Source organism: Carica papaya, chromosome 2, assembly GCF_054855325.1.
Source record: "Carica papaya isolate Zhongbai chromosome 2, ASM5485532v1, whole genome shotgun sequence".
Taxonomy (NCBI): domain Eukaryota; kingdom Viridiplantae; phylum Streptophyta; class Magnoliopsida; order Brassicales; family Caricaceae; genus Carica; species Carica papaya.
Window position 1 is genome coordinate 14,689,687 of NC_142310.1, and position 11,374 is coordinate 14,701,060.

Here is an 11,374-nt window from a genome sequence, read left to right on the forward strand (position 1 = left end):
ATTTTAAAATTCTACTACATAATTTTAAGACCATAAGCATATAGATCATGCTTCTACATAAAGGCTGAAGTTTGCTAAATGAGATATGAAGTCTTTTACAAGATACACCAAAACAGAAGGAGATCTTTTTAAAGAAACTAGAGGTCAAACTTATAAAAGATGACATGCACAATTGTAAGTATAATGATGAATCTCCATTTTACATTTTTCTCACAGATGATCTTATCCTATTAAAAAGTACGTTAATAATTTTGTAAGTTATTGCAAAATAATCACTCAAAGAAATATTTGAGAATCTAGATAGGCGGTGTTTTTTCAACAAAAAAGTATAGAAAAATTATATTGTGGGGCATCATGTATATTTTTCTTATTAAAAAAATTCATTACAAAAATATATGATTATAATAAACGAAGAGAAAGAAAAAAGGGCCTTGTAAATCTGTCACCTAATACATCGGTTTTACCTAATTTTTTGGGGATGATTTGTGATATTATTGTTGTAAAAGGTTGAATTTGGGGAACATGTATGCTAATTATATAATATACATGTACATATAACAAAAGGCTAAATCATATGGTAGATATATTATATAAACTTTTAGTATAGCTAACCCATTTCGTATATTAAACTATTAGTTTTGATAATTTGGGATGGATACCATTCATAATAAAAAAGAGTATCCTAACTTTCAATAATTCCACCTACTTCGCATCTGCTAAAGTAAAAAAGAAAAGAAAAGAAAATACAATTTGTAAACTCAATTTAAAAATAAATGTATGGTGTATATATAATATATGTATATGTATATATATCTCCGTGTATTAAAAATAAATGTTTACAGGTAATGTGAAAAAGTTGACAACGGGGCAATACAACTGCTAACCATCCATTTTAGCATTTGGCCTCCAGCTTTAATTGTTTCCCACCCGTTCTTTCTGCACAACATTATGATGCAGATGAAGGAGACCCTGCTCCTCATCCTCTCCCTCTCCCTCTCCATTTCTCTCGCTGCTGATTTGCCCCGCTTGGAATTGATTCACCGCCATGCGCCTCAACTCAATCGCAGGCCTCCTACTCAACTCGACCGAATCAAGGAGCTCTCATACACTGACCTCCTCCGCCATGAACTCATTTCCCAGAATCACCGTCATCATCTCGCCAGGAGAAAAACCAGGGAGACATTTCCATCTTCATCCCCCATTCAAATGCCTATCTACTCCGGGAGAGATTTCGGATTGGCTCAGTATTTCGTGTCCATTAGGGTGGGAACACCTGGGCAAAAGTTCATCATGATTGTGGACCTAGGCAGCGAGTTGACATGGATGAAATGTAGGTACCATTGCGGGAAAAATTGTAGCCGTAAAGGCAGATTTAGGAGACAGGAGGGTTTCCTCGCTGATTCCTCTTCTTCATTCAGAACTATTCCCTGCTTTTCCCGTATGTGCAAGACTGATCTCATGAATCTTTTCTCTCTCGTTGCCTGCCCGACTCCTTTGGCTCCTTGTGCCTATGATTACAGGTATTTATTTTTACATCCCTAATTCAAATTTTGTAATCATCTTTCAAATGAGAAAGGTATAGAGTTTGGATTGGCTTTTGGTTTCTTTTCTTGGTTAGCTTCTAATTTTGTGATGACGTATGAAATTTTAGTCAAATGATGAGAAATGATAACTGTTTTCTCTTTTACTTAATAAATTATTTTAATACAACTTAACATTTTGGTTAAGTAATTAGAAATGGTAGGATCAGATATAGCAATTAGAAAATGCCATAAAGGAAAAAAAAAAAAAGTTAATAGAAGCAATGTAAGTAAGGTCCGCAATGTTTGGTTTGATCAGATACCTGGATTCATCGGCTACAAAGGGCATCTTCGCCAAGGAAACAGTAACATTAGGTCTGGGAAATGGTAGGAAGACGAGGCTAGAAAATGTGCTAATTGGATGCAGTAACTGGATCCAAGGCCCTAGTTTTGACAGAGCTGATGGTGTCATAGGCTTAGGCTACAGCAACTACTCTTTCACAGCAAAGGCCACACAGAATTTAGGAGGCCAGTTTTCTTATTGCCTAGTTGATCACTTGAGCCATGCAAACCTTTCCAATTACTTAATCTTCGGTGGCCGAAGAAGCAGATCATCACTGTCACCCAACATGACATACACCCATCTCGAACTTGGCGTTGTAGGCGCTTTCTATGCGGTGAACGTGGTAGGTATCTCTGTTGGCGGAGTGCGTCTGGACATTCCCATGGAGGTCTGGGATGCATCAAAAGGAGGTGGTACTATTCTTGATTCAGGCTCAAGTCTAACCTTCCTAGGCTCACCGGCATATGCTCCTGTAATGGCGGCATTGAAGAGGTCTGTGTCGAAATTCAAGAGTGTTGTGTTGGATGGGGTTCCCATGGAGTATTGTTTCAGTTCTGCAGAAGGGTTCAGTGAGAATTTGGTGCCAAAATTGGTTTTCCATTTCGCAGACGGTGCTCGGTTCCAGCCCCATGTCAAGAGCTATATTATTGATGCAGCTGATGGAGTTAGGTGTATTGGAATTGTAGAAGGAAAGGGTCCTGGTGTGTCTATTATTGGCAATATAATGCAACAAAATTTTCTCTGGGCATTTCATATTGGCAAGGGTGTTGTTGGTTTTGCTCCTTCAACTTGCACTTAACACTAATTGTGTTTCTTCATCCATCTCATTTTTCACTATTATTTCCTTTTTGTGGTCATTTTAATTTATATTATATTATAAACATATATCTCCTCAATGTAACTCCTTATGTTTATTCCAACTAATCTGTAATTGATGTTCCTTCTTATTAACCTAATCATTTGTAATAGGTAGTTCATCATTTGATGTGATCAAATGAACATTTCAAATGTTAGGATTTTATACATTTGTTCTGGGAACTGCTTGGATTTGATGCAAAGAGAGGAATTAATAAAATATTTTTGAGCCCTTGAAAAATAAATATCATAATCTACTTTTTTATTTTTTTTTTTTCTTTGTTATAACCAACGATCTTCAGGCCTTGACTCTCGCTCTCTTCCTTTGACCTCTAACCGGAGGTCGTACCATGCTGCTGTTGTTTTCCCTTTTCCTTTTTTGTGTGCAAGGAAGAGAAAACAGAGAGTTGATGCAGAAACTGTTTGCTTTTCCCATTTTGGTGTAAAGCTCAAAACCCTAAATTGCTTCTCCTCATCAAATGTTTAAAAAGGTTCCTCGAAACAGCACATCATTTTGGGAAGTCAAAAGAGGGATTGCAGTTGTGGCGGAGATGCCCTGTTTGGCCACTTGACCTTATCGGTTTTTGGTAGTTTAAAGGACGATATTTTTCCTTTACTCCCTCCTCATCATCTTCTCTCTCTTTTCTTTTTCTTTCTCTCTTTCTCATTCTTTTTCTTCAATATTTTCTTTCTGGTTTCTTCATTCATTTTTTTCCTTTTCTTCTCTCTTACTCAATTCTCTCCCCCTTTTTCCATCAACATGTATGGAAGTTCAACAAGAAGCAAAATAAATTAGAAATAGAAACAATACAAAATTCAGAACAAGTAAAAGAGAGCCAAATATTATAATGATAACAATAATAATGATAACGTAACCAATTTACCTTTTTTGTTCGCTTATTATCTTATGAAATCTGATTTCACCATTATCGTCATTACTACTACTAATTTTTTATTCAAAAAAATTGAAAGTATGACACCAATATACTTGATTTGTAATGTAGAGTAGCTTGCAATCCACGTAACTATTATAAATATTTCCCACTATGTTATTTTTGGAATTTTTTTAGCCGAAAGCTAATGTCATACAAATTGTTTGGCTTAAGCATGTTTTTTTTTTTTATTATTATGATGCAGAACATAGGATAAGCAATGCAATAAAAAATATCTCTCAAATAATATTAACATACAAAAACTTAATTTTTGAACAAAATTTTCCTACTTAATCGATATTCAACATGCGACTGAGAACTAAGATAATTAGAAAATGAATAAAAATTGATAAAATATTACAAGGGTTACCTTAATAAGTTGAATCAGTTCCTCATTCAACAAAACAATTGAGTACAATCACTCAAAGGGTAGTCAGAATAGCCAAAGCTAAAGCAAAACTTGAATTTTATTGAACTTGAACTAAATTGTTATAATTAAAAGGGGTTGGCCTTAAAAGGGATTGGCTTTTATATACGCATTCACCTTATATATTTAAATAAAACTCAAAAATTAAAATCCTAATTAAATTCTTAACATAACTTTATCTAGGAAATAATTAAAATAATAATTAAAATTTCATTAATTAAATAAAATTAAAATTCTTCTCTATTGAAAGATAACCCTTGGTGTGGTCGAACTTGATTTCCTTGTTGCATTCGGATTAGGGTTCCAATTAATTTATTTTTTATTCAAGTTAATCCAACAGGTGTCAAAGATTAAATAAAAACTAAACTCTTCACTTTGTAGAATTCCTAAGAGGAATTCGGCCAAGCTTGGGATAAGCCTAATCTTGAAATTTTCTTTTTCTTTTTCTTTTTCTTTTATGAGTCTTCTTCAATAAAATAGGAATTTATGAAGAACGGAATTTGGATTCGGAGTTTTTAAACATTTGGCCTTCATGGATATCCTTGCTGGATATATTGATTAAATTAGGATTCTACAATCGATTTCACTCATAATTTCTCCTTCAAGCTTATGGGTCGAAGAGAAATTCTCATAGGGAACAGTCTTTGTAACATCCTAAATACTCAGTGACAAGTCTGTTTATGGGATGTGCAGTCACTTCCGGATGCAAGGGAGTGTGTTCGTGTGACAAGAGGCATGTCTACGCAGCTGGCAGTGTGCATAGCCTGCATGTGCTGCACACAGTGTCGTCGGCTGACATGCAAGCTACGTGACGCAACCGCGCACAGTGCCACGGGCCTTTTCCCACGGATTCCCGAGGATTTTTCTTATTTTTTCCTTTTTTCCTTTTCCTATTTCCTGAAAATATTTTTAAAACTACTTAAACTAATTTAGGAATGATTTAAATTAAATTAATAAAAATAAAAATAAAAATAACTTTAAAGCAAAATACCAATAGAATTTAAATGGCCATGATGCCCAAAATAATAGAGTTTGACACCATTTTAAGCACAAAAGGTTAGGAGTATACAATCTTCCCACCTTACAAAAATTATGTGATCCAAATTTGAAAAAAGTTTTTAAAAACAATTCGAGAAACTTATCCAGCATTTCTTCTTCCACTTCCCATGTTGCCTTTTTCAAAGTGTGATATTACCACAACACCTTGACTATAGAAATCCTCTTGTTGCACAGAATCTTCTTTGTCTGATCGATGATTTTTGTAGGATACTCTACATAAATCATGTCTGTGCAGATAGGAGTTTTTGGACGTGGAATGATGTTAGAAGGATCATGGTGATACTTCTTGAGCATAGAGACATGGAAAAAATCATATAGGGTGGCATGAAAAAAATCATATAGGATGGGACATTCTGGGGACAATGCGAGGTGGTATGCCATAAGGCTTATACGTTCCACGATATCAAAAGGTCCAACATAGCGAGGACTCATCTTTCATCTTTTTCCAAACTGCATTTGGAGCAAGTTGAAAGGATAATATAAACATGAGGTATGGTTTAAATCTTTTGAATTATATCAATGATGTAACAACCCGGAACATGAAAGGAAGTAAATTATAAATTTAGTGCAGAAGCGAATTAATAGCGTTAGGGTTTACATTCCTTATACAATAATTCTGAATACGCAATAGGGATACGGAAATGACCATTCTAAAGGAACAATTAATAATTAAGAAAATAAATAAAAAATAAACAAACTGAACGTTCTACTCGCAACCCTCTTATGGATCGGGATCTGGATCTTGGTCTTCTTAATCTGTAATGGTTAATGAAAGAGTGATGTACACTAGCTCAGTAAGAATGTCACACTACTCACCGATACAGAAAGAAAGGTTGGTAAAAATCATGAAAACAACTGGAGGTCTTATTTTAAATAAATTCATTTATCATAAGTAAAATAATTTATTATACATTTATCGTACCGAAAATTTCAAAACTGACCTATAGAGGCAATGGCACAAACAATCTTATAATCTCTGTACAATTAACCAGAACAACAACATTTTCTTTTTATCTGCCTACTAGTATCCATGGAAGTTTATAAGGATGTTCCCACTACGCGTGAACCCTTATTCAACATTTTCAATGAATCAACCATCCCCATACTCCGTCCGGTATGAGCACCAAAAATACCATTCCTCAATACTCCATCAGGTATGAGGGTGAAACAGACGTTCCCATATCTCGTCTGATATGAGAGCCAAAGTACCAATTCTCCATACCTCGTTCGGTATGAGGCAACGTTCACGGTAGGGTTTCATATGTACCCGGTCCGTCCACCATCTCCCAAGATATTCAATAAGGCAGATAAAAAGAAAAGATTGTTGTTCTGGTTAATTGTACATGAGATTATGAGATTGTTTGTACCATTGACTCTATAGGTCAGTTTTGAAAATTTCACTATGGTAAGTGTACAATAAATTATTTTACTTATGATAAATGAATTTGCTTAAAATAAGATCTCAATTAGTTATTTTCATGATTTGTATCAACCTTTATTTCTGTATCGGTGAGTAATGTGATATTCTTGTTGAGCTAGTATAGCTCACTCTTTCATTAATCATTACAGATCAAGAGGACCAAGATTCAGATCCCAATCTACAAAAGAGTTGCGAGTAGAACGTTCAGTTTGTTTATTTTTTATTTATTTTATTGATTATTAGTTGTTCTTTTAGAATTGTCATTCCCATACCCCTATCGCATATTCAGAATTATTGTATAAGGAATGTAAACCCTAACATTATTAATTTGCTTCTGCACTTAATTTATAATTTACTTCCTTTCATGTTCCGGGTTGTTACAGTTGGTATCAGAGCCGTGTTCCTCAGAACCATTCCTTACATAAAAATCTGATGAAACACCAAAGAATGAATAATCGCTCAACCATTCCTTGTGAAATACAGGTACAGATAGATGAGGAGATGAAGACCCCCACTAAAGTAAGTAGCCCGGGAGAGTTCACTTTGAGAGGATGTTGATCGATTATTTGAAATGCTGGAGAGACTCATCGCTACCCAGCAGACCCGGGAGGAAAGGAGGGAGCTACCTGACCCTCCTCCACTACCACAAGTTGAGCCACCCTTACAGTGGGAGGATCTTGAGCCACCCCGGTACGACCTTACTCCTCCATAGTACCATCCGGCACCACCACAGTATGATGCGGTGCTCAAACCATAGTACCACCCGACACCACCACAATATAACTCGGTGTCCCAACTGCATCACCTGACACCACCACAATACAATTTGGTACCTCTACCGTATCATCCAATACCACCACAGGGCCATCCAGTTCATCCCTAGCACAATCCAGTCCTTCTTTCACGGGACCCAGTTCCTCCTATGATGGACTTAGACCATATTAAGAGGTATAAAAGACTAAACCTATTTATTTTTGTAGGGGGATTCTCCTTTGAAGAGGCTAAGTACTAGTTAACTGAGACAGAGAAGACCTTCACGACTCTTGGGGTCATTCCCGAATAACAAGTCATACTTGCCGCCTACATACTGGTTGGAGAAGCAGGCCGCTGGTGGCAACTCAAGTAGGCCACCCTATTCGTTTCAATCACTTAGGAACAACTCTTGATGGCCTTTAGTGCAGAGTACCTCTTAGAGCATCTCTAACATATGAAAGAAATGGAGTTTGCATACCTAGTCCAGGGTGATATGACTGTATCAGAATATGTCTGAAAGTTCCTAGAGTTGGGCTGATATTCCCTTAAAAGCATGATGGATGAAGGCAGAAAGGCAAGAAGGTTCGAGTGGGGCCTCCGTCTTTAGATCAGATAGCAGCTATGTGTATTCGAGCTCAGTACTTACTCGGCTATTCTGGCCAAGGCACAAGTAGTGGAGAGGAACCTTCACATTTTTCCTCCAACAGTAGGGAACCTCAGGCCCCCGGTTTCATACCGCAGACCAGCACCTACTACACTTGTTCAGCAGAATAAAAGACCTAGGCCAATGACTCAAACTTTTCCTCAGATTCTAACAACAGGCACGGCAGGACTTGCCAATACTGTGGCAAGGATCATGGAAACTAACCCTGCTATCGCCTCAACAATACCTGGCGCATATGTGGGAGTGCCCAACATTATGCAAGGGAGTGCCCGAGGAATCAGAACCAAACCAGACCTCCTATCTAGGGTAAGACTTACAACCTCACTCAGCAAGATGCAGAGGCCAACCCAGACGTGATACATGGTATGTACACTATTTGTAATCATCTTGCACATGTTTGATTGATACTAGTGCCTCGCATTTATTTATCTCATATGTTTCTGCATCAAACTTGAATATATTATCTAAAAGACTTGATTCTGTGTTGTTTGTATCTACTATTGGAAGTAGGACACTACTGGGGGAGGTTATATACAGAGCTTATGTCATAGATATAACAGATAAAAAATTGAGTGTGGACGTAATAGAGATTGATACGGTGGACTTTGATGTAATCTTAGGAATGAACTGGCTAGCGGCGTATCACGCAACCATAGATTATTTTTATAAGAAACTTGTATTCAACCCTCATAATGAGGAGTCATTTACAAATTAATAAAATTGTTTAACATTTATTCCTTCATGGCAATTTTTCCTATTATCAAGTGTTTTAACCTGGCTGTTTTCTCTAAGTAGGCAAACCCAAGAAAAAAATTTGTATTCAAGAGATTTCGGTAGTTTGAGACTTCCTAGATATATTCCCGAATAAACTACCTGCACTGCCAGTGGATAAAGAAGTTGAATTCACCATAGACCTTCAGCCAGACACCCAGCCTATTTCGGTTCTCCTCATCGCATGAGTATTGTTGAGGAAACAGATCAATGAATTGCAGGATAGTGAATTCATCCAATATAATATGTCCCATTGCGGTGCCGGAGTCACATTTATAATAAAAGGGGATGTGAAGTGAAGGTTATGTATTGACTACAGATGACTGAACAGGGTCACGATCAAGAACAAATACCTCACTCCCCAAGATCGTTGACCTTTTTGATCAGTTGCAAGGTGCCCAAGTCTTCTCTAAAATAGACTTGCGTTCAGGTTACCATCAGGTAAAGATCAAGGCAGAAGACATTCCCAAAACAACTTTTCGAACCAGATACGGACACTATAAATTTTTAGTCATGTCATTTGGACTAACCAATGCACCAGCCATCTTCATGGATTTGATGAATAGGGTTTTCAGACAATTCCTGGATTAATTCGTTATTATATTTATCGATGATATCCTAATCTATTCAAAAAGCAGGGAGGAACATGCTCACCATCTGACTCAGATTTTGCAGGTTCTGAGAGAAAAAAAGTTGTATGAAAAGTTGAGTAAGTGTGGGTTCTGACTCGAGCAGACTACCTTCCTAGGGCACATCATATCAAGTGATGGAATGTCAGTGAATCCTGAAAACATTGAGGCAGTGCTCGGTTGGAAAAAATTAACTTTGTTCAATGAGATTCATAGCTTTTTAAGAATGATAGGTTATTACCATAGGTTTGTGGAATGATTTTCTAATCTACCTGCTCCTTTGACTCGGCTCACAAAGAAGAACGTCAAGTTCGAGTGGAATGAGGATTGTGAAAGGAGTTTTTCATAACTAAAGAAGTGGTTGACCACCGCACCTGTGTTGATCTTGCTGAGCAGGACAGATGGATATACAGTTTATAGTGATGCCTCCTACTTGGGGTTGGGTTGTGTTCTGATACAGCATGAAAAAGTCATAGCCTATGGGTCCAGACAGTTGAAGAGTCATGAGAAAAACTACCCCACCCATGACTTGAAACTTGCCGCGATTATCCATGCCTTGAAGACTTGACGTCACTACTTGTATGGAGAGACATTTCAGATCTATACAAACCATAAGAACTTGAAGCACATATTTACTCAAAAGGATCTTAACATGCGTAAGAGAAGACGGATAGAACTCCTTAAGGACTACAATTGCAACATCTTGTATCACCCGGGTAAGAGCAACATGGTAGCTGACGCACTCAACAGAAAAAGTACAGGTTTGTTAGCTCATCTAATGGTTTCAGAATGTAGGGCAATAGGGGCCACACAACAGGTACAACTTCGAGACCTGAAGAGAGTCACATATTTGGTCTACCTGACTGTTCAACCTGAGTTGATCCAGAGAATAAAGGAAGCTCAACTCGTCGATTCCACCCTAGCAGCCCTCAAGAAAGATGCAGAATAGGGAGTTAATTCAAAATTTTGAGTCTCTGCTGATGGGTTACTTAGATTTCAGGACAAAGTGTGTGTTCCATATGACAATGAGCTGAAAAGACACATCATGATAGAGACCCATAGCTCAAAGTTTGCTATGCATCCCGAAAGCACTAAGATGTATCAAAGTATGCGACTCTGATTTTGGTGGAACATGACAAAAATAGATGTGGCTGACTTTGTTTTGAGGTGTTTGGTATGTTAGCAAGTCAAGGTAGAGCATCAATGCCCAGACGGACTACTTCAACTGTTACCAATTTCAGAGTGGAAGTGGGAACACATCACAATGAATTTCGTGACAAGATTGCCTAGAGCACGCTTGGGACACAATGCTATTTGGGTAATTAGTGACCGGCTCACCAAGTCTTCCCACTTCTTGGCCATCAAGATGACCAATCCCTTAGACAAGTTAGCAAAAATGTATATCCAGGAGATAGTCAGGTTACATGGAGTGCCAGTTACAGTAGTGTCCGACAGGGACCTCAGGCTCACTTCTCGGTTCTGGTCCAGTTTTCAGCAAGTCATGGGAACGAAACTATCCCTTAATACTGCATTTCACCCTCAGACCGATGGACAATCAGAAAGGACGATCCGCACACTAGAGAATATATTCCGAGCTTGTATTCTTGACTTTGTGGGCCCATAACCCATAGGTCCTAGGATTGTAACCTGGCTCTGATACCAACTATAACAACCCAGAACATGAAAAGAAGTAAATTATAAATTAAGTGCGAAAGCGAATTAATAGCATTGGGATTTACATTCCTTACACAATAATTCTGGATACCCAATAGGGATACGAGAATTAATCTTCTAAAAGAACAACTAATAATCAAGAAAAAAAATGAAAAATAAACAAACCTACTCGCAACCCTCTTGGAGATCGAGATATGGATCTTGGTCCTCTTGATCTCTAATGGTTAATGAAAGAGTGAATTACAGTAGCTCAGTAAGAATGTCATGCTATCCACCGATATAGAAATGAAGATTGGTAAAAATTATGAAAATAACTAATAGAGGTCT

At 37.3% G+C, this 11,374-nt stretch overlaps 1 protein-coding gene across 1 annotated transcript; it reads left to right on the top strand.

Moving 5' to 3' along the window:
- Window positions 1-858: 858 nt before the first annotated feature.
- NANA (Eukaryotic aspartyl protease family protein) lies at window positions 859-2,840 on the top strand. The gene is made up of 2 exons (XM_022045814.2): window positions 859-1,520; window positions 1,840-2,840. Exons 1-2 carry the CDS (start codon window positions 949-951, stop codon window positions 2,660-2,662), a joined length of 1,395 nt encoding a protein of 464 aa, XP_021901506.2. The 5' UTR covers window positions 859-948; the 3' UTR covers window positions 2,663-2,840.
- The last annotated feature ends 8,534 nt before the right edge of the window (window positions 2,841-11,374 follow it).